Source organism: Carcharodon carcharias, chromosome 23, assembly GCF_017639515.1.
Source record: "Carcharodon carcharias isolate sCarCar2 chromosome 23, sCarCar2.pri, whole genome shotgun sequence".
Taxonomy (NCBI): Eukaryota; Metazoa; Chordata; class Chondrichthyes; order Lamniformes; family Lamnidae; genus Carcharodon; species Carcharodon carcharias.
Genome location: NC_054489.1, coordinates 14,827,020 through 14,853,157, shown reverse-complemented (window position 1 = coordinate 14,853,157; position 26,138 = coordinate 14,827,020). Strand labels below are relative to the sequence as shown.

At 44.1% G+C, this 26,138-nt stretch overlaps 1 protein-coding gene across 1 annotated transcript in view; it reads right to left on the bottom strand.

The window, feature by feature from the left end:
* LOC121269253 (collagen alpha-1(V) chain-like) overlaps window positions 1-26,138 on the bottom strand; it is a 64,799-nt gene that overhangs the window by 8,575 nt on the left and 30,086 nt on the right. The window contains exons 12-20 of the mRNA XM_041173811.1: window positions 25,608-25,658; window positions 22,649-22,738; window positions 20,724-20,759; window positions 16,815-16,877; window positions 14,861-14,962; window positions 13,745-13,789; window positions 12,365-12,433; window positions 9,416-9,496; window positions 9,287-9,332 (exon numbers count right to left, since the gene is read on the bottom strand). Of these exons, the coding sequence (XP_041029745.1) occupies window positions 9,287-9,332; window positions 9,416-9,496; window positions 12,365-12,433; window positions 13,745-13,789; window positions 14,861-14,962; window positions 16,815-16,877; window positions 20,724-20,759; window positions 22,649-22,738; window positions 25,608-25,658 (583 nt within the window). The remainder of the gene's footprint in view (window positions 1-9,286; window positions 9,333-9,415; window positions 9,497-12,364; window positions 12,434-13,744; window positions 13,790-14,860; window positions 14,963-16,814; window positions 16,878-20,723; window positions 20,760-22,648; window positions 22,739-25,607; window positions 25,659-26,138) is intronic.

Sequence of the window (26,138 nt, the reverse complement as noted above, 5' to 3'; positions counted from 1 at the left end):
GGATAAAGGAGAGGGAAGGCATTTTAAGATCCACTAAGTGTGAAAAGCCTTCAACATCTACACCTCAAGGTGCTGTCTACAAAGAACTGAAATTAAGAAAACTCACTTTGAATTGGATTGTTCAGGGTATTGTGTGTTCCTTTGCCTGGGTCTTTTAAAATCTGTGTGTCTTACTGTTGCCTTAACGAAAGTGTAATTGGGAGTTAGATTAATTAGGGGATTTAAAAGCTATCATTGTTGTAATTTGTAGATCCAGGTATGTATTTAAAGTAATTTCCTCTATTAATAAAGGTTTGACCTAGTTTTATAGAAATCTATAAGACTCGGTGGTCTTATTACTACTGAATTCAAGGCACGCATCTTGAAATTTATACAAATTACAAAACAGTTGTGGCAGTTGTTTCAAGTTTCCCTCTGGGGTTTGAGCAGCTCAGAATTTACCATCGGCTGTGCCATAACATAGTTGGGGGTTCTTTGCAAGATATATTTGAAATTCCTTGATCGTGTTGGAGTTAGTGAATCTTAAGGTTATGAATACAAGAAGCACTTTGAATTCAGGAGTTGGGTGAGGTTTTTTGTTGTGGTGTGACTACATTATGGCTTTGGCAATTACTCAGATTGGTCTGGGAGTTGAAGTTATAACTTTGGCTGGTTTACATAAGGTAACTAAAATTAAGTTAATGGAATTGGCGGATAAATTACAATTGGGATAACCTGCGGGGGGTGAAGAAAACAGATATAATTGAAGGTATAACACAGCACTTAAAGTTGTATGTGATACCTGACACTAGTGAGTCATAGATGGAGATAATGAGACTTCAGTTAGAAATGAAGAGGCTTGAATCTGAACAAGCAAAGGATATGAAAAAACTTGAATTGGAGGCAAACAAAAAGGAAAAAGGATTGGAAATGAAAAAGAAACTGGAACTAGAGGCAGCAGAAAAAGGGAAAAAGAGATTATTTCAAAAATTAATGGGAATGCGAAAACTTGATCTCCAGAGGGAAAAGTTAGCAATGGAAGAGAGAATGAAGGAACGAGACAGAGAATCTTCACTTAAAAAGCTGGATTTTAAAAAGGAGAAATCAGAGGCTGAGGAAAGCCCTGATGATGAAAAAAACCTTTAACCTAAAACCCAGCGGGGAGAAGTTTAAATTTGTACAAGCTCTTCCAAAGTTTGAGGAAAGAGATGTGGAAACGTTCTTCATTTCATTTGAGAAGATAGCTAAACAGATGAAATGGCCACAGGAAAACTGGACATTGTTGTTACAATCCAAGTTGGTGGGTAAGGCACATGAGGTTTATGCTTCACGGTCAGAGGGAATGTCAGTGAACTATGATGTGGTAAAAAAAGGCTATTTTGAGAGCATATGGGTTAGTTCCTGAAGCATACAGACAGAAATTTAGGAATATGAGAAAACAGCCTGGGCAAACTTATATTGAGTTTGAAAGAGTAAAACAAAGTAATTTTGACCAGTGGATAGGGGCATTAAAGATAGAGACAACCTATGCAGCTCTTAGAGAAGTAATTCTTTTAGAAGAATTTAAAGATTCGATTCCTTCGGTAGTGATAACTCATGTGGAGGAACGGAGGGTTCAAACGGCAAGTCAGGCAGCAGAGAGAGCTGATGATTATGAGTCAGTTCATAGAGCCAAACCTTCTTTTCATCACCCTTTTAAATCAGAAAAGGAAAGAAAGTCGGAAGCTGGGCAGTTGGGGAAGAGGAGTAGGTGGAAATTCCCAGGAAGTTTTTTCTCAGAATACAAAGGGAAGGCACTGAGGGTAGAAGTGACATTCAAAAATTGAGGCGTTTTCTCATGGACGTTTACAGCATGAAAGGAGACCATTCGGCCCATTGTGACCGTGCCGGCCAACAAAGATCTGACGACACTAATCCCATTTTCCAGCTCTTGGCCCATAGCCCTGGAGGCTTTGGCAAGGCAAGTGAATATCTAAATACTTCTTAAATGTTACGAGGGTTTCTGATTCAACAACCCTTTCAGGCACTGAGTTCCAGACTCCCACCACCCTCTGGGTGGAAAAATTTCTCCTCAACTCCCCTCTTGGTCTTCTACCTCTTACTTTAAATCTATGCCCCCTCTACTAGTCTATTGACTCCTCTACTAGTGGAACAAGTGCCTTCATATCCACCCTATCTATGCCTCTCAAAATCTTTTACACCTCTCTCAGGTCCCCTCTCAACCTCTGAGTGGGTGTGGACTGGCGGAGGCCAGGCCCAGTTGGCAATAATCACCAGATACGAGCAGGAGGCGATGGAGCTGGAGACACGCCATGCGCCCAGGTCCACAAATGGCAGTGAGGCTGGGGTGCCACAGTGAGGTAAGATTGCTGTGCACTGAAGTCACCGTGTTTGTCCCAGCAGCCATCCCACTGTTCAGTGATTGAAGCTTCCAACAAGGGTTGACCATTGATTATGGAAGGATAAGCGCATACTGATCCGGGGACCAGGAACGCACATTGACATTGTCTCCACTGGAACGAATCAAATGTCCTTGTTCCTCCTTTCAGCATCACTGGAGCATGGCCAGGAGGAGGAGGAGGAGGAGGAGGCAGAGGGGCCACCTCTAATACCTGAGGGCCCTGAACAAATGGAATCACCAGGATCACACCATCTCTGCCAGGCAGGCACCAGCACAGATCCAAGCATCTCGGTGGGAATTAGATCGTTGGCCAGTGTCCCGGGGCACAGCGGTAAGGGCACTTCACACTCGCTTGAGGTGGGGGCAGAGACAGAGAGTGCCCATGGCGCCGGCAGTCAGAAGACTGCTGGGGACCAGGCACATGCTCGGTTGGTGGCTGATGATGGGCCTCTGGAGTCGTCCGTGAGGCAGCAGATGCTGAAAGTCCAGCAGGGTGTACAGGAGGATCTGGTGGAGATACATGAGGCAATGCGTGGCATGGTGCCCGTGCTGGAGGAGTCCGTGCACTGCATCACCGATACAATGAGCCTCACGGCTGAGCACCATGCTTCCGCGTGGAGAGATTGATGACTCTCCTGAAGAGGCTCCTCCAGGAGACCAATCAGGGCCTCCTGGGGTTGCGCTCGGCCCTGCAGGCCCTCACATCGGCATTGACCTCAACTGGTCAGTGCCAGTGTGGGAGAGGGATTGGGCACTAAGTATCCAAGCTCAGTGCCCATCCATCAGTGGTGAGCAGGGAGGTCCGAAGCAACCTCACGTCGGTGCAGGAGCTGCCTGTCATCTCCTCTCAGGGTGCTTTGGATGAGGGTAGCAGCTCCTCTGCCCCTCTGCCAGTGACCATGGGATCCAATGAGGTTGAGGTGACTGGGAAGATGCCAACTGTGTAACTGGCCGCTCCCTCCCAAGCGAGGCCATCAAAGGGACAGAGGATGCCCACGAAGGTCATCGAGGCCACAGGATAGCAGAGTGAGCAGGTTGTCTCAGATGCCAGTGCCAGGGGACAGCACCTAGACATAGCACCCGGAAATGTAAACTTAAGGTATCTTAGGCACACCACGGGCTTCTCACTGGTGGTGTTATGTTGTCCCGCTATGAGTTGATGACAAGTTGGGGTGATGCTTGACACCTTTGCATTCATTTTATTTTCTGCTTTATTTTGTTAAATCATTAAATGTTGAGATGTGAACACGGCTGGGGATAATTCCTTACTTCTGCAGGTGGATAGGAACCCACGATGTGTCGAGTGACTTGTTTGTCATTGAGCTTTATTGACAAGGCACATAGTTAGTGTTCCTAACTAGGTAGATGTTGCTCTCAGCTATTGAGTATGGAGTCTGCAGAGCTGGCATATGTTGGAGGTCCAACTGTGGTGGGCCAGCTAAAGGTTCATTGGATTAAAGTCTCCCGGGTGTCCCTGCCTCTCTGCAGTATGCCTGGGTCAGCGTCTACCCCCTCAGCATTTCCCTGTGCGTGCTCATCCTCAGTCTCACTACTGGACTCACCGTGTGCAGCCAGAGCATCTGCATCTACATCTTCTTCCTCCACTGGGTGGCCCCTTTCCAGCGCCAGGTTGTGGAGAGCGCAGCATGCAACTACTATCAGTGACCCACGATCTGGGGGGTATTGCAGTCCGCCCCCTGCACGGTCCAGGTATCTTGAGAAGACCAATGGTTCTCTCTACCACAGCCCTTGTGGAGCCGTGACTCCTATTGCACCGCTGCTCAGCTTCTGTTCTTGGATGGTGGAGAGGTGTCATGAGCGACCTTCTGAGGGGATAGCCCTTGTCACCCAGCAGTCATCCATCCAGCCGGGCTGGAGCACTGAAGAGCCCTAGCACCTGGGAGTGTCTGAGGACGTAGGTGTAGTGGGAACTGCCTGGGTACCTTGCACAGACTTGTAGAATCAGCATCCTGTGGTCACACACTTTCTGCACGTTCATAGAGTGGAAGCCCCTCCTGTTGACGAAGGCACCGGTTTCACCTGCTGGAGCCTTGATGGCCACTTGTGTACAGTCTATAGCACCCTGGACACGGGGGAAGCCAGCAATGGCCGTGAAGCCTCTGGCTCGCTGTGTCTGGTTGGCCTCGACCCAGTGGTAGAGGATGAAGGTCAATGCCCGTCTGAACAGAGCATCTGTAACCTGCTTGACACAAGTGTGGACAGCTGATTGGGAGACTCTGCAAAGATCACCCACCGACCCTGGAAAGAGCCGGAGGCATAGAAGTTGAGGGCAGCTGTGACCTTCAACGCCACTGGCATGGGGTGTCCACCCACACAGTTGGTGCAGATCTCAGGGCCTATCATCAGACCAATGGAGGTGACTGTCTCCATTGAGAGATGGAGCCTCCTTCAGCATTGCACCTCAGACATAGTGAGCTAGCTGCTTTGCCGCCTGTAAACCCTATTAGCAGGATTGTGGCTTATTCTGCGGCCCCTTCTGCCTTGGACTTCCTATTGGCCCTGCAGCCCTTGTGCCTGCGCCTCTCCTCCCAAAGGTGGCTCCCCTGGAGGCTGAATATGGACTCCTCCCCCTTCTGTCCCTCTCTTCCTCCTCAGAGGAGGTGCCTCCAGTGGAGAGCACAACTCCCATTCTCAGGGTAAGGGAAGGCTTCCTGAAACCAGCAATGTCCCAAGAATGATGTTAACTCCAGAGTCCTGACCTGAGGCCTGTTACTCCTGTGAAGAGTTTTGAAGTATTCCTGCTCACACACGCAAGTAGCAGTAACATTAAGCATTAAATGTCTAACAGATAACATTCGTGACCCCACTCACCCCTCTTATCCCACCCGTGGATGAGGCTTATAAAAATGTGGCCTAACCACCTGCCTGTTGCGACCGCGTGAAGACCTGAAGATCATCTTCAATAAGGCAACATCCCTATAGATTAAATCCGGCAAAGTTATCACAAGTACAGAAAGAAATCGAATTCATGCTTCAAAATAACTCATTGAGTCTAGTTGCAGTAACTGGAGCTCGCCTATTGTGATGGTACCGAAACCAGATGGAACACAAAGACTGTGTGTGGACTATCGAAAGGTGAATGTGGTGACAAAAGCAGATTCATATCCCATACCGCGGTTGGAGGATTGTATTGAGAAAGTGGGACAATCGAAATTTATCACAAAGGTTGACTTGCTAAAAGGATATTAGCAAGTATCGTTATATGAGAGAACAAAGGCGATATCGGCTTTTGTGATGCCAGCTGGACTATATCAATTTAAAGTCATGCCGTTTGGTATGAAAAACGCACCTACAACATTTCAAAGACTAACAAAGTAATCACAGGTCTGAGAAATTGTGCTGTTTATATTGACGACTTGATCATTTTCAGTCAGACATGGGAGGAGCATTTACAGCATCTGGAAGAAACAATTGTTTATAGAGACCGCGATCCTTTAAAGTTTCTGGACAAATTTTGAGACGGAAGTGCAAGGCTATTCAGATGGAGTTTGTTACTGCAACCATTTAATCTACAGGTTATACATGGACCGGGATGAGAAAATCTGATTGCAGATGCATTATCAAGAGTTCAATCTTAGAGGGAAAATTGGACATTTGAAACCTGGACACAGAACTGAAATGATTTAGTTGATAAGAAGGATTTGTATATATATATTATTTTAATGCATGCATCCAGTAATGTAATAGTGCAAGTATATAGATAAGTATAGGAGAGTGTATAAGATGGGTTACTAAAAATGAAGCTGTCTTTTAAATTATGACAGTTCATTTTTTAATAAGGAGGGGGTTGTTAGGAAGATATAATAATGTCATTGAAATTTATTGTAAAATAATGGTATCTGTGTCTGTGTGTGTGTGTTCATGTGTGTGCATGTGTTCATGTGTGTGCCTGTGTGTGTGTGTGTGTGTGTGAGTGAGAGAGAGAGAAAGAGAGAGAGAGAGAGAGAGAGAGAGTTAATTGGATTAAAGGCAGCTGGTCTGAAGGCTTTGATGTTTTAGACAATGAGCTAGGTTTAAAATGTTAAGTGGGTAGACATAGGGGTAAAAGGACATTTGCGTTTTTAAATAAACCAGGCTAGATTGTTTTCAAAGGAGTGGTGAAATGTGTCACCTAGCCAGGTGAAGTTCGGAAACAATAGGCAGAATTTTGCCGTCGGCGAGCAGGGAGCAGGACCCACTCACTGACGGGTAAAATGATGCCGGATGATGTTGGGCGGAAACCCCGATGTCATTCCACCCCATTTAAATTTTCCGGAAGACGGGGGCACAGCCAAATCAGCTGCGGGCCCGCTAACCTGTCAATGGCCAATTGAGGTCAATGTCAGGATCATTAAAACAATTAAAGGACCTACCCGTCCAACCTTAATGTTGTCGGGTCGGCCAGGAACCCCGGCAGCAAATAGAGAAAACATAAGACCTCATCCAGCGGCAGGATGAGGTTTCATGCAGGGTTTTAAACATTTTAATAAAGTTAGTCTGTATATTATGAACATGTCCCATCTCATGTGACATGAGGGGGACATGTTAGGGAATTTTCTTTCCCTATTTTTAACATTTTTCAGAGTGTAAGTGATCTCCTTGAGGCAGTACTTAGCCTCAGGAAGATGAGCGCTCTGTCGTGCGCATGCGTGAAAGAGCGCACTCTCGCTTTTGGGGAATCCTCACCCACCTGCAGAGGGAGCGCACAAACGTAAAATGGCGGAGGGGCCCGCTTCTCCGGCGGAGATTGGGTCAGGCCCACCCGCCCGCCTGACAGGCAGAAAATTCTGCCCAATGTGTTTATTTTTTTCCCAAAGATTACTGGTAAGATTAGTACTATGAGGGATTTTTATTATTAGAAAGATAAAGTCCAAAGACACAGTGGGCAGAATCTTCGGGTCGGTCTGCAGGGGCGGGCCCAACACGCTGATGCATAAAATGACGCGCGGTGAAGTTGGGCGTGCGTCCTGACATCATCACGCGCCCTGACATCATCACGCGCCTTGACATCATCAGGCGTCCTGACATCATCACGTGCCCTGACATCATCACGCGTCCTGACATCATCACGCTCCCTGACATCATCACGCGCCCTGACATCATCAGGCGTCCTGACATCATCACGCGCCATCACAAGATTACATTCAGCGGGCACACACTGGAGTCGGCGGCGCACCCACCGAAATGTCACCGGCCTATTAAGGCCATTAAAAAAGTAATTAGAGTAGTTAAGAACACATTTCTTCGCATTTTTCAGGCAGGATGAGGTTTCCTGAAGCTTTTATAGAATAAATAAAATTTCCCACCTTTACAAAGATGTCACATGAGGGGACATATTTAAATAAATTTTTACATCATTTGGTGAACTGTTTTATTATCTATTCAATCTCCCCGAGGCAGCCCCGACTCCCCCTCCCCCCCCCGCCCGCACAGGTATCGCTGAGCGCTCCCGGCCGCGCATTACGCTGGACAGACCTTAATTGGTCAACCTGTGTAACATGGCGACGCGGAACCAATTGTCCATGGCGATCGGCTCTGCACCCGCCCTGACCACTCCCGCCCCGACCACTCCCGCCCCTGACCACTCCCGCCCCTGACCACTCCCGCCCCTGACCACTCCCGCCCCTGACCACTCCCGCCCCTGACCACTCCCGCCCCTGACCACTCCCGCCCAGCCTGCCCACCATAGGAAAATTCCTGGCCAGTGAAACAATGGGAATTTGCATTCAAAGGGGAAAATATATATAAAGGAGCGAAGGTTGTGTGCGTAAGGGTAGGCCTTTTAAGATCTAACAAATGTGAAAAGCCTTCAGCATCTAAGCCTCAAGTTGCTGTCTACAAAGAACTGAACTTAAGGAAACTCACTTTGCATTGGATTGTTCAGGGTATCATCTTTCGTTGCCTAGGTCTTTTAAAATCCATGGGCAGAATTTGGCCCTCGGTGTGCGGGATTAGCGGGAGCGGGTGGGGGCAGTCAGGAAGCTGACCGCTGCCCGCAATCGGCGTGATTTCACGCTGGCAGGCTAATTAAGGCCCTCCCGGTGTGATACTTGAGCAGCAGGACTGAGCGCCGCCTGATCTCCCCAAGGCCTGGAGCTGCCTCAGGGAAATGAAGAGACATAAAAAAAAAATAAAGAACATAAAAACGTAATAAAACACGTCCCCTCATTTGACTCTGTCATGGGCACAGGGACAAGTTTTTAATGAAAAAATGAAGTTTTCGTTTTATTTTTATTTGCTTGTGGAAACCTCATCCCGCTTGGCCTTTTCGCCTGCCCACCCACCAACCATTAACTTGGACAGGCAGTGAAAATTTACATTAATTGCTGACTTAATGGCCTTAACAGGACTTTTAACTGCCGGCAAACGCACTGCTGTCTCCAGCGCACGGCCGCTGACCCAACCATCGCACGACTGCGCGTCCACGTTGGCGTGTTCGGCCAACCTCAATGCACGCCGTTTCACTCTCGAGCTGGTCAGGTGCCCGCACTCGCCCACCGAGCGAAAATGTTTGCCCTATGTGTCTTACAGTTGCCTTGACGAAAGTGTAACCGGGAGTTAGATTAATTAGGGGATTTAGTAACATGCAGATCTATGTATGTATTTAAAATCATTTCTTCTATCAATAAAAGTTTTAATCTAGTTTTGTAGAAACCTGTAAGAATTGGTAGTCTTATTACTTACTGAATTCAAAGCACACATCTTGAAATTTATACAAATTGCAAAACAAGTTTTGGCAGTTGTTGTAAGTTTCCCTCTGGGATTTGAACAACTCGGCATTTACCATCGGCTGTGTCATAACAATGGCCCCCCACCCCCCACTGAATCAAAAGTAATGAAATAAATGTTTAATTACGAAATAAAGGACGACTTGCATCATTTCAATTAGATGTTAAAAACAAATACTTGCAGGTATTTTGCAGTGAGGTCTTGGAGGAGGAGGGAAAATTCTCTGGAAGCGCAAAAAGGAAGCAAACTTTAGTGAAATAAAACACAATTACGAATAGAAATGATTCAGTTGATGAATGTGCCTACATTGTAGTAAAACGGTCCTGGAATTCCCGGTGGGCCTGGGGGTCCTGGGATACCTGGAATTCCTGGTGTGCCTGGAAGTCCCTAAAATGTAACATTTGAGAAAAAAAAAAGTGTGTTAATTTCTTTTTAAGAACCAAACCCTAAGGTTGAAGTCATCAAAGTGCTTAAGGGTTAATCATTTTCTCCTCATGTTCTGACAGCACTCGATAACTTCCAACTTAAATCCAATAGAAGTTAAATGCATAAATAATCCAATCAATATCATTCTGATATTTTGGCTCAATCACATCGATGTGTATCTTATTTGCCTCAGAGCAATGCAAAGATGACAGTTTCAAAGCGTGCAACAGGTTTTATTTACAGTGCTTTTAAACATCTCTGTAATCACAGAAGGTGAAGTTGAATCTGATTGTGCTTTTGTGATGGTGATTTTGAAATATTTTGTAATATTTTTCCAGATATTTTATCAATAAAGTATATTTAAAAAAAAAAAATCTCTGTAATCACAAAATTGTCTGCACCCATGCTTACTCCATCTCTAGCTTCTGGTAGGTTCTGTGGTTTGCGCTGACTCAACACTCAGGCTTAACCAATCAAGCACAGTGAGCATAGATCAAATACCAGATGTACATAAACAAACACAGAACAATTAAACCATTGAACACTACACCAGCAAGCTCTGCTGCGTACTCTGGCCTTAAATCCCGGAGATCTGTGTTGTAGGCTCCTTTCTCAACACAGGTATTTGTTCTAACAGATATACAGATGTTCCAAAATGTAAAGCCAAGCAATACAATACCACTGATTGTAAAAAAAAAAAACTTTTTTCTAGAGATCTCCATCCCAGCAGCTTGGGATGAAGTAAACATTTTGGCAATGTACAGATTTTTCTAAATTCCATTTTTTTCCAGTAGCAATGGCCTTTGCTAAAGTATGTCTCCAGGGCACTATCTTGCCCAAGAGCCCACTTCATGGGGCTCATTCTGTAATCCTTTACGTCCAACAGGATGAGTGTTATAGACCGATCCTTACCCTGTGTTTCTGTCCAGTGAAGCTGCCTGAGGTACCCAGCGTCACTGAATTTAAATGTGACACTTGGCAGCCTGTATGTGTGAAGGCTATTCAACTGCAGAAGGAATTATTGCCATCCTCAAGCCGAATTATCCAATGCCCATAGGTGTATAGTTTCTAACGTGAATTGAAAAAATAAACACAACATAATTCACCTATGGTAATGTGGCAATCTTATTGGATTCTAGTGAAGATAAGACAAGAGTCATTGGCTGGGATTTTATGGGGTTCCAGGGAACATGCAGGGAGGAGGGAGGACACAAAATTGGGTGGGGTTTTCCTGCTGCTGCTGGTATTTTAACCATAGTGGGTGGGCACTTCGCCATGTGGGAGATCGGCAGGTACATCATGCTGGCCACCCTGCGGACATGGAGGAGGTGACCCTGCTGATCGGGTACCCTGTCCCTCACGGAGGGTCCCCACAGTGTTAAGTATGGCCTCTGCTGGAAGATGCCCCCATTTTGCCCTGACAATTGATCCTCCTCCCTTGCCAGGATCTGCTCGATTACCTGTCCCGGTAATCCCGACTCCAATTACCAGCACTTGGGACCTCCTTGATGAAGGCTGCTCCGGGGAGTGCTGCAGTCCTGGGACTGGCCACCGCTCCCAGTGGCGCTGCTGGGACTGAAAAGCTGTCAGCCCTCTGATCGGCTGACAGCTCTTGTGGGGGGGTGGGGAGGGGCGAGACATCCTGCCTCGGAGGGCCGGAAGCCACAATTGTGCAAGCAATTAACTGCCTGATGAATGCAAAATTAAGTTGGGCTTCCTTGAAGGGTGGAGGTGAGTTTGCCTCGAGGTGAGTTTGCCTCCGACTTTCCAGTCAGTGGCTGAGGCCACTGCTGCTCCATAAAATCCCAGCCATTGAGTCTCAGTGGATGGAAGTGTAGGGTGCAAACCAGGTTTTAATGATGAGGCAGACCAGTGGCAGAGAAAGGAAGAAGCGGAAGCAAATATATTGTATAAGACACTAGCTAGGCCTGTATAAGATACTAGTTGCACATTTGGAGCACTGCATCCAATTCCGGGCGCCATACTTGAGGAAGGAAAGGAAGATATTGGAGAGAGTACAGAGGGGATTCACAAGAATGATTCCAGGGATAAAGGACTGTAGCTGTGAGAATAGATTGGAGAGGTTGGGACTGTTTTCCTTAGAGAAAAGACTTGATAGAGGTATCCAAGATCCTGATGGGTATGGACAGGGTAAATAGTGGGAAACAATTCCCATTCAAGAGAGGATCAAGAAGTAGAGAGCACAGATTCAAAATAACTGGCAAAAGGAGTAAAAGTGAGGTAAGGAATAATTTTTTCACCCAATGGGTGATTGGAGTCTGGAACGACTTTCCTGAGAGGGTGGTGGAGGTAGGTTTGATTGAGGTATTCAAAAGGGAATTGGGTTGCTATCTGAAAAACGAGAATGTGTAAGGTTACAGGGAATAAGGCAGGGGAGTGGGACTAGGTAGAATGCTCTTTCAGAGAGCCAGTGCAGACTCAATGGGCCAAATGGCCTCCGTCTGTGCTGTAAAGATTCTGTGATTCTAATATGAGCATGCCAACTATATAACTTTTCTATATGAAACATAAATGTACCAAACATAAATTGATGAGAGAGAAAGAGAAAGAGAGACAGACCAGGGAACATTGACTGACTTCTAATTCAAAGATGCTGTGGTCAACTGATTCATCAATTACTATTCATGCTGAGGCCAGTTTATTCAATACATAACAGGGATTGAATCTAAGACTTTCCTGGCCTGTCAGACTTGGTGCAGACATTCAAAATGCCATTGGATGCTCTACAGGGATTTTGAAGTTCTCTAAGGATCTAAATGGCCTTTCGTCATTGCTAACTTTCCTTATATTTGATTTACATTGACTCACACAGGGGGTTGCTCCATGTCCTCCTGAAGCACCGGGCTCTCCCTTCTCTCCCTTCAGTCCTGGAAGGCCCTGTGTCAGCAGAGAACATTAACAATCAAAAATCAAAAAGCAAAATACTGCGGATGCAGGAAAGCGGAAATTAAAACAGAAAATGCTTGAAACACTCAGCAGGTCAGGCAGCATCTGTGGAAGAAGAAGTATAGACCGGAATGTTTTGCGGAGGGAGTGGCACTGGTCCTGGCTGAAAAGTATGAGGGGGCAATAATTCCCTGGTGCATTCGCCATGGCAATCTCTCAGCCAGTCAGAGCCAATTTGCCAACCAATCAGCATCCTTTATCTCATACATTATTAATTGTTGTTCCCTTTGAAATTTGGCATTCTTGAGTCTGTCCTGATGAGTACAAGATGAAAAGCTTTGACAGCTTGTCTCTTTGTTCAGCAATATAAAAGTAGGGAAGTTATGCTAAACCTGTATTGAACTTTGGTTAGATCATTCTTGAGAGTACTCTGTGCAGTGCTGGTTGTCATATTATAAAAAGGATGTAGAGGCACTGTGAGCCAATGTATTATTTACTTTCTTTTAATGTAGTAATCACTTTTTAACCATGTAACTATTCTTTACTCCTTTTATATTAGTGAATGTAGATTGGTTGCTTGGTGGCCCTGTGTGCAGAGTTTGTCTCAGAGCAGTAACATGGAACTTTGAAGAGAAGCAGTATCCTGACTGAAGACACATGAAGAATTGCATTGTAGGGTAATTTTTGTTAAGGCACAGCCTTGTCAGAGTTAGCAAGCTCTGCAAAATGAATTAAACTGTGCAGAAGGACTGGCCCTGAACTGTGAGAAGATAGGCCCCTTTTTGTGCTCATTAGAGTTAGTTAAGATGTCTGTCTGTACCAGCCAGGGGGTTGATAACAGTGTAAGAGATAACAAAATGGAGCCAGGCTGAAATGTGTGGGTTGACAGGCTCGGTCTCTTGTCTCTTGATAAAAGAAGGCTGAGGGGTGAATCAATAGAGGGAAAATTATGGAAGTCTTTAATAGAGTGGATACAGGGTGAATGTTTCCTCTTATGGGGAAGAGCATACCGAGAGGTCATCATTAAGATAGTCACCAAGAAATCCAATAGGGAATTCAGAAGAAACTTCTTCACCCAGACAGTGGTGAGAATGTGGAACTTGCCACCACAAGGAATGGTTGAAGTGAATGGTTTTGATGCAAATAAGGGGAAACTAAACAAGCATATGAGGGAGAAGGGAATAGAGAGTTATGCGGATAGTTTCAGACGAGGAAAGATGGCAGGTGGCTTGAGTGGAGAATAAACATTGATAAGATATATTGCATTTCAATGCCACATACTCAATGTAATCCTATTCTTACCGGTATCCCAGGTAGGCCAGTTTCTCCCCTCAATTTCTCCAGCATCTGTGTCAAACCAAAAAAAGGAAAATCACTATTAATATTTTTCATACTGATTTAGATCCCCTAGAACAGCAGCTAAGCATTCCATCAGCTCTCCTGCGTTCACTGCCGTGTGAATATATTAATGACTTCTCTGGATGCTGTGAGTTGAGTGGTGATTTATATTTTCAAGCAGATGCTCAGGGTTAAGAACCCTTTTGACCTTGCACCATTGCCAAGATGATTATATTGTTCAGATAAATAAACAGTAGAGACTGGGCAATTTAAATAATTCAGACTCTATTTCAAAGCCATGTTTTCTGTTCTTATTTTCAAATTTCCATCATAAATTCCTATGTCCACATCTAAAATGAAAAGTACCCATGTAAACGTGTCACACTGTAACAATAACTTCTCACCGCTGGTGGTGCTGCAGCTCCTACACTGCAGAGGGGTTTTGGTCACATAAGGTCATATAATGATGAATTGATATGGGCATTTTATATTCAAAATTATCTTGGAAGGAAGAAACTGGTGTAAGAGTTTTAATATATGAAATATGCTAATATGTCTACCAAAAACCTATGATAAAATATACTTCATTTTCAAAATTATGAAAACATAGACTGTATTTTTATTGAGCTTATTAGTTAATGTGTACACTGAGATGGAGAATGTTAATGCTGGGAATTTAACACTTTCCATTGTACCATTTCTAAGAACACTCCAGTTTAAGTACAACATGAGTTAAAGGCAGGGTAAAACTCCCTTCTTGTCTCAACTCTACACCTTGGTTCCAGAATCAGAAGAGCACCTCCAAGTGCACCATTGTGACATTTTCACATTCTTCACCAGTGGCCTCTCCGAGTAAGCCTGGTCAATTAAAGACAGCCCTGTGCTGTGGACCCCTCCAGTGCCCAAGCTGCCTAAACTTATTTCATGTGAAACTTTTATAGAAAAAAAGACTTTAATTCCATCAATCTTAAACCAATTGATTGATTTGGTTTGTGTCAAAAGATTGATTTGAACCAAGCCTGGAACATCAAAGTAAATGCCATGGTTCCTGAAGTGAGTAAAATGTACGATAATGTTTACCTGACTGGAAGAAACATCAAACAATTGGGGACCAGATGGTCCTGGGGGTCCTGGTGGCCCTTGAGGTCCTGGCATACAGGTACATTCTTGATCACAGACACCCTATTCCATGGATCATGAAAAAAAATACAGGAAAAGAAATACATTTATAACATATAAGGGACTGTATTGTTGCCTATGGAAACGATACTCTAGCCAGCTTTTGTGGTCAGTCTGTATTATAAATATTTAAAGAGGTCATATAATCATCTGGGTCAAGGAGAGCCTTTAAACATTTGAGTGTCAGAGGAAAATAAAAAGACTATCTTAAAACAGACACAGATTTATTAGTTACAATATCAACAAGTGGTTTCCAATTTATAATGATATAAAATTGCTTTGTTGTCCCCAGTATTGCTATGTCCCCCCATTTATCCCTCAAAAGGCTTAGGCAGAATTCTCATCAGTGTTTGTCAATGCCATCTTGACTCAATTCTAAGGAAGTAAGTTTGGTTTTCCATCTGAACTTTCCTCTTTCCTTTGGGAAAGTACCAAACTTCGGCTTGGCACTTTCCCATTGCAGTGTAGGATTAGCGACGTGGATTATTGATAGTGTTCACACCAGCAAAATGTTACATGTGTGAACATAGAGAATCTCCTATAGTCACTTTCAACATGCACCCCAGCCCTAGTACATTGGGGAATATGGGTGAGGGCAGCACTGTCTGTCCAAATAGGATGGGCATCTTCACACCCTATGCAGACGTCAATGGGTAAAATTGAAGTTTGTCAACCAAGAGGGTTAAGAATTGTTTGACTTCTATCAAGGACGCTCAGAGATTTGAGTTCAATCAACCCAACTCGGCTAGATCATTAACGGTGAGTTTAGACTCCTGAGTGAAGTGTGAGCATGAGATTGCCATGTCTCTCATCCTGGTTGCGTATGTTCCTTGGGTTCTTGGTCAGGCCTCTGGATAGATGGAGCACTATAAAGAGCCCTTTATCTTGGTAAAAGGGAAAACCAGTGTGCTCATGTGTGGTTTAAACCTAAAACGAGACCTCTAAATTGACCATTGCTAGAATGGTAAAATGCATAAATCTTTCCCGAGGGTAATGAAAAAAGGACTGAAACATTATCCACAGTTGCAGGTGAATATAAAGGTTTTATGTAAACTTGTTGGACTGCACTGTCAGCCGTAGCTCAGTTGATAGCTCTGTTGCCTCTGAGTCACAAGGTTCTGAGGTCAAGTCACATTCCAGTGTTTGTGTGCAAAAGAATCTACACTGACAGGCTGGTGCCGTTATGAGGGAGTGCTGTTTTTTAGATGAAACAATGAACTGAGAACCCATCAGCCTTCTCGAATGGTCTATTCTGAAAAAGAGCAGGGAGTCGTCCTCTGTGTCCTAGCCAATATTTGTCTCTCAATCAACATTATAAAAAAACAGATGATCTGATCAGTATCACTTTGCCTGTTTGTAGGGGTTTATCTGTGTGCATATTGGCTGTTGCTTTGCCTACATTACGACATTTCACTACATTTCAAAAGTACTTCATTGGCTGTAAAGTGCTTTGAGGTGCCTTGTGTTCATGAGAAACACTATAGAAAGGCAAATCTTTCTTTCTTTTTACTGCACTGGTGACACTAAAGCTGTACAATCTAGGCTGACAAGACAGATTCATGAGAAATGGTGCCATATCAGGGTGCCTTAGCCAATAAGGGAGTTGCTGGTGGGGGACATGGTGATGTAATGCTAACACCACTGGACTAGTAGTCCAGAGGTACAGGCTAATGCTCTGGGGATACAGGTCAAAATCCCATCCATCCCTGAACAAGCACCTCTGATCATCTAGTCATTCATTTCACTTGCTGTTTGTGGGATCTTGCTGTGTGCAAACCAACTGCTAGGTTTGCACATGTAACAATGACTCTGAGCATTAAAGTTCAATAGAAAATTTGGGAGACGTCATACTGACCATGAGCCCCGGTTGTCCGATGGAACCTGGCACTCCTGGAGGACCAAGCGGTCCAGGTAAACCCTAGAGTTGAGGGACAGAAAGAGGAGGTTTTGATTGATCAGGTCAGAGAGTGAAACCTTTCCATGTATTAAAATGATTGGTATATTTCATTGTCACTGTTGTGTTCTTGCCAGTTTGTTGGATCTTTTAAATATTTGATTTGCCTCAGAGCAATGCAGAGATGACACCAGTTTCTAAGTATAAAACAGCCTCATTTACAATGCTTTAAAATATCTCTGCAATTAAAAAATGTCAGCACCCATGCTCACAGCTCAGTTTCTCAGCCTGTTTACTTTAGCTCCAAGTCAACACCCAGACTTAACCAATCAAATACAGCGAGCATAATTGAACACAGAAAAATTAAGCAATTGAAGACTACAGTAAGTGTAATCACGTGGAGTCAGTTCAGTGACAGCACCCTTGCCTCTGCTTCAAAAGGTTGTGAATTCAAATCCCACTCCACAACCTGAGCACATAATCTAGGCTGGCACTTCAGTGCAGTACTGATGGAGTGGAGCCACTCATGAACATTGACCCAAGGTCTTGTCCTGCCTGTTCCAACGAATGTGAAAAAAACCCAATGGCACGACTCAAACATCTGGAAGTTTTCATGTTATCTGAAGCAACATCCATCCCTGAAAAAAACACCACTGATTAACTAGTCATTCATTTCATCTGCTGTTTGTGGAGTCTTGCTGTGTGCAAACTAACTGCTGTGTTTGCCTATGTAACAATAGCGAATACCTTCATAGGTAATTCATCGGTGATGAAGCAATTTGAAATATTCTGACGATGAGGTAATTGTTTGACATAAATGCAAGCTTTTTCTTCCTTTAAGAGGCTATTTTAAAATGTATTGAACTGAAAAAAATATCACTTTTCAAGCATTTAATCATCCCTTTTAACATCTCCTTCTTTAGCTTGGCATTCATTTTTGTCTAATTACACTTCTGTGAAGCACTGTAGGGTTTCAAAGGCACTGTATAAAACGTAGGTTGTTGTTGGAATTAGTCGATTTGTTCAAATGGTTTATAGAGGAATTTCTAGTGGTTCTGAATCATTTCTAATATAATAAAAAAAAGTGCTGCTGGAAGAGTAGGAATATCAAACCATGGAAGTGTGCAGCAGAGGAAGAGGCCATTCAGCCTGTTGTGGCTGTGCTGGCTCATTGCTAGAACAGTCGATAAATAATCCCACTGCCTGCTCTCTCTATATATCCCTTTATCTTCCTCAGCTTCAAATACTTATCAACTTTAAAAGTAGTGGTCTCTACCTCAAATACTGCCTGTGGCAAAGTATCAGTACTTCAGCAAATCACTGCATAAAGAAATTTCTCCCATATTCTCTCCTTACTTGATGACGTTTTTGGCACTAATTCCTTGATCAGAGCAAATAGTCTTTCCCCATTTGTCCGATCAGAACCCTTTGTGCCTTTATATTGATAGGGGGAGGGGAAGAATGGTGGGAAAAAGCTTGTGTGGAGCAAAATCATTGGCTTGGACCAAATGGTCTGAAGGGCCTGTTTGTGTTGCAAATACTCTTCAGTACTTACAACTCTGAGCATTGGAATGATATATTGTCCTCAGAAGGAGTATAGCACAATGTTACCAGGCCTCCAAGGATTAGGTTATAAGGAGGAAGATAGGAACATAGGAAATAGGAGCAGGAGTAGGCCATTCGACCCCTTAAGCCTGCTCCATCATTTTACTAGATCATGGTTGACCTTCTACCTTAATGCCATTTTCCCACACCATCCCCATATCCTTTGATGTCTTTAAAATCTAGAAATCTATTGCTCTCTGTCTTGAATATACTCAATGCCTGAGCCTCCACAGCCCTCTGGGCTAGAGAGTTGAAAAGATTCACCACCCTCTGAGTGAAGAAATTCCTCCTCATCCCAGTTCTAAATGGCCTACCTCTTATTCTGGGAGTGTGTCCGCTGGTTCTAGACCTCCCCTGCATCTACCCTGTCAGGCCCAATAAGAATTTTGTACGCTTAAATGAGATCACCTCTCATTCTTCTAAACTCTGGAGAATACAGGCCCAGTCTCCTCAATCTCTCCTCAGAGGACAATCCCACCATCCCAGGGATCAGTCTGGTGAACCTTTGTTTCACTCCATCTTTGGCAAGTATATCCTTCTTTAGGTAAGGAGACCAAAACTGTACATAATACTCCAGGTGTGGTCTCACCAATGCTCTATCCAATGACAGCAAGACTTATTTAATCCTGTATTCAAATCCAACATACCATTTGCCTTCTTAATTGCTTGCTGCACTTGTATGTTAGCTTTCAATAACTTAGGAACAAGGACTCCCAGGTCCCTTTGATCATCAACACTTCCCAATCTCTCACCATTTAAGAAATACTCTGCACTTCTGCTTTTCCCACCAAATTGAATAACTTCACATTTTTCCACATTATATTCCATCAGTTCATGTTCTTGCCCACTCACTTAGCCTATCTAAATCCCCTTGAAGCCTCTTTGCATCCTCTTCACAACTTACATTCCCACCGAGCTCTGTGTCATCAGAAATCTTAGAAATATTACATGTGCGATCCACATCCAAATCATCGATATAGGTTCTGAATAACTGGGGCCCATACACTGATCCTTGCAGTACCCTACTAGTCACAGAGACTAGTGCCAACCTGAGAATGACACATTTATCCCTACTCTCTGTTTTCTGTCATGGCGAGAATACATAAACTCAGGGCTGGTTAGCTTAGTTGGCTAGGTGGCTAGCATGTGGTTCAGAATAACGTCATTAGCGTAGGCTTGATTCCTGTTCTGGCTGAGGGAGATTTGGGACCTGTCTCCTCACCCCTGCTCCAGAGGGTGGAAAGCAATGGCATCACTGACAAAAGCTGCCAACAAATGGCTCAGGATGAAGCATCAACAGATACTGAGCCAAGGACCTACCTTTGGGCAGAGCACTGATGGGATACATAAACTAAAACTCTATTCCTTGGAAGGTAAAGGTTAAAGGGAAATTGCATTTGAAAAGGGGTAGACAGGGAGACATTTTTTCCATTGGTGGAATAGTCTAGGACAATGGGGACATACCCTTAAAATCTCAGCCAGGCCATTCAGGAGAGGAGTTAGGAAACACTTCTTCCAGCAAAGGGTAGTAGAGTGTGGAACTCTTTCCCATAAAAAGCAGTAGATGCTCACTCAATCAGTAATTTTAAATCTAAGATTGATAGACTTTTGCTAGTCATGGGGTATAAAAGGATATGGAGCCAAGGTGGGTGGATGGATAGGAATCTGATCAGCCATTCCTCCATAGCTTTCTGTTGTGTGTTAAGTGTGTCTCTCAGTAGTTTGACAGTCGTCTTTACAAACTGGAACAGTATTCCAGCCATTTCAGGCAGGAAGGCATGATCAAGATTATCAACTGCAAACAATAATCAGCCCCCTGTTGCTCTATGGCACCTGGGGTTGGCACACCAATATGGCACCTTGTAGGACTTGTGTTTGCTAAGAAGGTTCAGGACTAAAGCCCCAGGGACCCTGCTCCAGTGTTTCTTACCTTCATCCCAAATTGGTGGTTAATGAGAGAAGAAAGCTAGGAAGTTGTCTTTTCTACCTGCCAAGTTATTGATGGGTTCACCATGAAGCAATAGAACCTATAGACAAGTAATAATTAACTGAGACTGGAAACTGTTCTTTGTACAATCTACCTTGGAGTCAACACAACAGTATCTTCATTACCAGGATGCCAAGACATGTGTTACTTGCCAAGGTTATGAAGTCTTTGAATCAAAAAGAATAACATGATGTGTATGTGCAGTCAAGACAAATGATATGGACCATCTGTTAAAAATCTTATCTAAAAAACCTGAAAGGGTAACAAAAAAACATTACCTGTTCACCTGGAAGACCTGGGTCACCTTTTGCACCCTATAACCAAATAAAAAGAGTTATCATTACAAACTCAATAGACCCAATATGATGGCGAGGCTCCTGCTGCATGGTCATCCTTATTTACTTGGAACCAGTGACCTATTCCAACAGAAACAAGAGGTTCATTCCTCCAGTTACTTCCTCTGCAATTTATACTATTTGATTCACTTTCTCTCTTTGTCAATTTGAGCCACAATCCCATGGGTAATGTGCAAGAGCTGCTGGAGAGCAGAAAGCCCAGGTTGTGTATACAGGTTTCTCTGGTATCCATTCTATAGAAGCACAGTACACTGTTCAGGTCATCCAGCTGCTTTAAGGGGATGTCTTAAAAAACATGCACTCCCTCCACCACCAATGCACAGTGGCTGCAGTATGCACTAAAGACAAGAAGCACTATAGCAAATACACCAAAGCTTCTTCAACAACATCTTCCAGACTCACGTCCTCTATCACCTAGAAGCAGGTGTGTAGCAGACGTATGGGAACACTACCACCTGCAAGTTCCCTCCAAGCCATGCACCATCCTGACTTGGAACTATATCACTGACACTGGGTCAAAATCTCAGAACTCCCTGACTAACAGCACTGTGGGTGTACCTACAGCACATGGACTGCAGCAGTTTAAGGTGGTACCTCACCACCACATTCTCAAGGGCAATTAGGGACAGGCAACAAATGCTGGCCTAGCCAATAATGCTCAAATCCCATGAAAGAATATATATTTTTGAAAAATGATCCGCACATGGAAATGGATGCTTTCAAGAAGGAGTTAGATATAGCTCTTGGGGTGAAAAGGATCAAAGGGAATGGGGAGAAAGCGGGAGCAAGCGATTGAGCTGGATGATCAGCCATGATCATAATGAATGGTGGAACAGGCTCGAAGGGCCGAATGGCCTCCTCCTGCTCCTAGTTTCTATGTTTCTATGAAAGCCAGGGTCATAATGAGATTAGCACACAATGGCTAAGCTGGTCCCCGAGCACTACAGGGACTTTAAGGGAACATTGCATTGTCCTGCCGAGTAGGGTTATGCCAGCTACTGGGAAAGAACGATGTGATAACAGGCCAAAAATTATGGTGTCTTATTTGCCAGCTTGTTCCTGCCAATGTTCTGCCTGCTGCAATTTTGGAGCAGACTGGGAAACTGGTGAACAGTCAAAACTGGCCTGCTTGAATATACAGAGTGGGGTATGTATGTAGGACCTCAATTCAATGTTTCAGTACCAAAGGGTAGAGCATGCACTGCTGGGTCTAGAGTGGCCTAAAATCAAAGAGATCGCTGCAGGTCAGCCTGAAAATGGCAAAATAAAGCAGCTGCAGCTGGGTCAGGGAGAACATGTGTATACCTTCTGGCCCCATTAAGATTTTCCCAGCCAATCCGCTTCCCCCAGGTTCCTTCCAACTCCTACTTTGGCTCTGTAGTGAAGGTGCTGAATTTCCTGATACCCTCCCCACCGCTCCAGACTCATTGGCTGCTCTCCAAAGATCTTGCAATGGAGTTTGACCATGGAGGTAGTTCAGGCCTCTCTCATTGATGGTATTTGGTGCGATCGCTCTGCCCTCTATACGATGTGCCCTCAAAAGCACCACCAGCTGATGAGTCTCTTATTTTTTGGAGTAAAATAAAACTACGGAGGCTAAGAATTGAAGAGAAAAAGACTCACTGAAAACCCACATTGGAGAATGTTTGTGCCTCTCTGAGCTGGAGATTATAAATTATTGTGCGTAGTGCCCGAGTTTGGCAACTTGCCATCTTGACCAAAGAATCATCCATTTTGCTAAGGGAGGGTGGGGATCGAGGGGGGAAACTACTGGATAAGGAACAAAATAACAAACAACTTAATGGGAAATGTTACAAAAAGGAAGTACTGACTTCTTTATCACTTACAATGTACTCTTTGCAGGGATAACTTGAACCATCTGGACATAGTGGTGCTTGACCTGGAGGCCCTGGAGATCCAATGTCACCTTTTTCACCCTGTCAATATCAAAAAAAAATAATTCAGTCAGATAATTTACCACCAGCCAAATCTGTGGTTTAGTGGGTATCACTCTTGCCTCTAAGTCATGAGAGTTGTGGCTTCCAGTTCTCTTCAAGAAACTTGAGCACAAAATCTAAGCTGGCGCCCCCGTGTGGTACTGAGAGAGTGCTGGGCTGCCTGAGGTGCTGATGTTTCAGATCTGATGTTAAACCAAGGTCCTGTCTGCTCTCTCAGGTGTACGTAAAAGATCCCATGGCACCATTTCGAAGAAGAGCAGGGGGAGTTGTGCCTGACATCCTGGCTAATATCTACCCCTCAACGAATATCTCTAAAACAGATAATCTGGTCATTATGACTTTGCTGTTTGTGATCTTGCTGCGTGCAACTCGCTTGCTGCTTTTCCTCCATTACAAAATGGCTACTCCCAAAATTGGTTCTAAAGGGCTCTGGGACTTCTGGGGATAAAGGTGCTACGTAAATGCAGATCTTTCTATACGTTGAACAAAAATGGGAATTCTCATAGGAAGGTAGTTGGATCAGGGATGAAACAGAAGAACATGAGCTGCAATAGTCCATTTCCTCTCAGGGACTCAAGTTAGAGTCCAGTTTATGCTAATTCACACACATCTTCTCTCCCCCTCTCTCTCTTTATTAAATGTCCAAGCCTAAATAAAATTACCTATGGCCAGTTTCAGTCCAATTCCTAGTGGTGTTCATGGGAGCCCTCTCTGCACAGTATGATTACTGTATTGGCTACATTAACAACTGCGACTATACATCAGAAATACTTAACTGGTGGCAAACTGCTTTGGGACAACCCGGGAGAGACAGTCTGTAAGTGCAAGAGTCACAGCACCAAACTGCAAATAGTTCAGCACCAGAATTGGCAATTCTGCTCACTGAGGCCTCGGGTAGCCTGGTGAAGAAACATTTGCTGTCGTGCTGTACGATGGTCTCCTGAGGATGGGATTAAGGTTTGCCTGGGTGGAGGTGTACATGGAGCGTTACTCTGAAACTGGTGGATGTCCATCATCCCTGGGACTCCTTACACCCGCCGTGGATGATAAAAGTAGGCGGAGAGCACAGCCAACTGCTCTGGTACCTCTTCAAGGCTACCGCCAGTGTCCAATGTGGGGAGTAACATGGACAAATTGATGAAAGGGAGAAAGGTCAAAAGTGGAGGGGAAAAAACCATGTTCAGGCAGGGGAGTTATTCCCCGTGTCCTGGCCAATAAATTCCCTCAATCAATATCACAAAAGAAAAGGATTATCTGCTCAATACTGTTTGTGGGAGCTTGCTGTGCACAAATTGGCTGCTGCATTTCCCACATTACAACAGTCACTACACTTCAAAAAGCACTTCATTGGCTGTAAAGCACTTTTAAACGATGGCTGTGAAAAGCTTTATATGAGTGTAAATCTTTCTTTCAGAATATGAAAAACACCATCACAGCTCCCCAAGTGGTCCTGTGTGTAAAGTTTCCCTCTGGTACAACTTAAGCCATTCAATCAAGAAGAGGCCCAAGATAAATCCCTTATCTTTGCTGAGATATCTGACCTCAACCAGGCTCAGCTAGGATGCTACACTGGGCCTCAGTGCCATTGAGTTTGACAGGGGAAACTAAATCAGGCGGTGCATCTGCTGTTGTATACCACTCAGTAACTGGAAAGAATGGTCTTGTGGAGATTGTGTTGGGTCAGGCCACGTTCAGGCTTAGCAGTGATGCCTAAGGTAGACAAATAGCCCAACATCATTTCACTTTCTTAGGACACACATAGGAAGTGAGCACTTAGACCAGGGTTTGGAGAGCTGAGGCCCTCTGTGGAATCAGGTTCTCAGGAGAGAAGGGGAGAGCAAGTTTAAAACAGAACCAAAAAAAAAAATTATGACTTTTAACAAAGTCAACAAAAGTCAATGTGTTCAACATTGAAATAGCTTTCAACCTCTGGACAACAGGAAATTCCACCTGAGCAACCATTGCCTGATAACCAAGATGGAATTTCCAAACATGGAGGACACATCTTCCATCGTGATTGACCATCTTAAAAAAAGAACTCTTTTAAAACAATAAATCATTGGTTTGAGGGTGCAAAGTTTAATTGGGACAGAAGATAAATCCAGACATATCTGGCTTCATCCAAAGTCTTTGTTGACCTTAGATAATCAGGATCATTTAGATGATCCCTGAGCAAATAACTCCATTTATGAAATATGATGTCCAAGTGGTGTTCATCCTGTCTGTGTGTAATCCAGAAATTTTTCATACCAAACTGGCCTGCTGCTTGCCCAATTTACCTGCCCTGAGATATCCTGCTGGTTACTGGACAGTAATGCAAAGTGTTGTGAAATATTTGATGTGAGCTGAGCACCAGATTCCTTTATATAAACCCAACTGGGGGTGGATTGTCAAGGCTTACAGAAAGTCCCTTGAATGGTCTCAGCTCCTGTAATAAGCGGCTTTCAGTTGTCATGTAACTAGATCACCATGTCAGAGCGTTAAGCTATAACGATCTCCTGAGTAAAGATTAAAGATTAATGACTGTGATGTAAGCACTGTGATCTTATCAGTTAGACTATCATTCCATAACCAGGAAGAAACAGCACTGTCAGCCAACAGTATATTTGTAATGAAGTTTGAGTTACCTTTGCTATGTAATCATTCTGAGTATTTATTATTTTCTACATAAAACATCTCTGACATACACTATTCTGTATCATCATTCCCCAGTTTCAATCACTTCCTAATATTTTCATTATTATCACTCCACAGTATCCACTGTTGCTGAGCAAATCACTCCCTAGTGTTCCTTAGTTATTACTGTGAAATATCCATTATTGTTCTCCATGTAAACGGTCAGCGTTACCTTGGCACCAGGATGGGAAACACCTGGATGTCCTTGCTGCCCTTCTTCACCCTAGACAAGCAGAAAGGTCAGATCAATAACTTGTTTTTAATCCAGTGGGCGGAATTTTATGGCCCCATCACAGCGGTGGGGGTGGGGGGACTGTAAAATGCAGCGCACCATTCAAAAGCCCATTGACTTGAGTGGGATTTTATCATCCCGCTGGCGTAAAATTCAGCCCATTGTTTAAGAGGGAATAAAAAGGTTAAAATTAAAAAGGGAACGGTTTTGGTTGGCAGGTCGTGCACACTTCCCAGAAGCTGCATTCATAACGTGGCCAAACAGGTTGGTTATTAGCCTGTAAATCCTTCCAGTACACCTGATGGCAGGTGGTAAGAGTGGGAGAGTTTCCTGGTGAGCCAGACTGCAGACAGCAACAGCAAACTACTGCAGTACTTTGCCAAGCATCATCATGGACCAATCCAGTGGAAGTCCATGGTTACCAATGCCCTGTTAGGGCCTGGTGCCTGATAGAGGAGGAGGAGGAGGAGT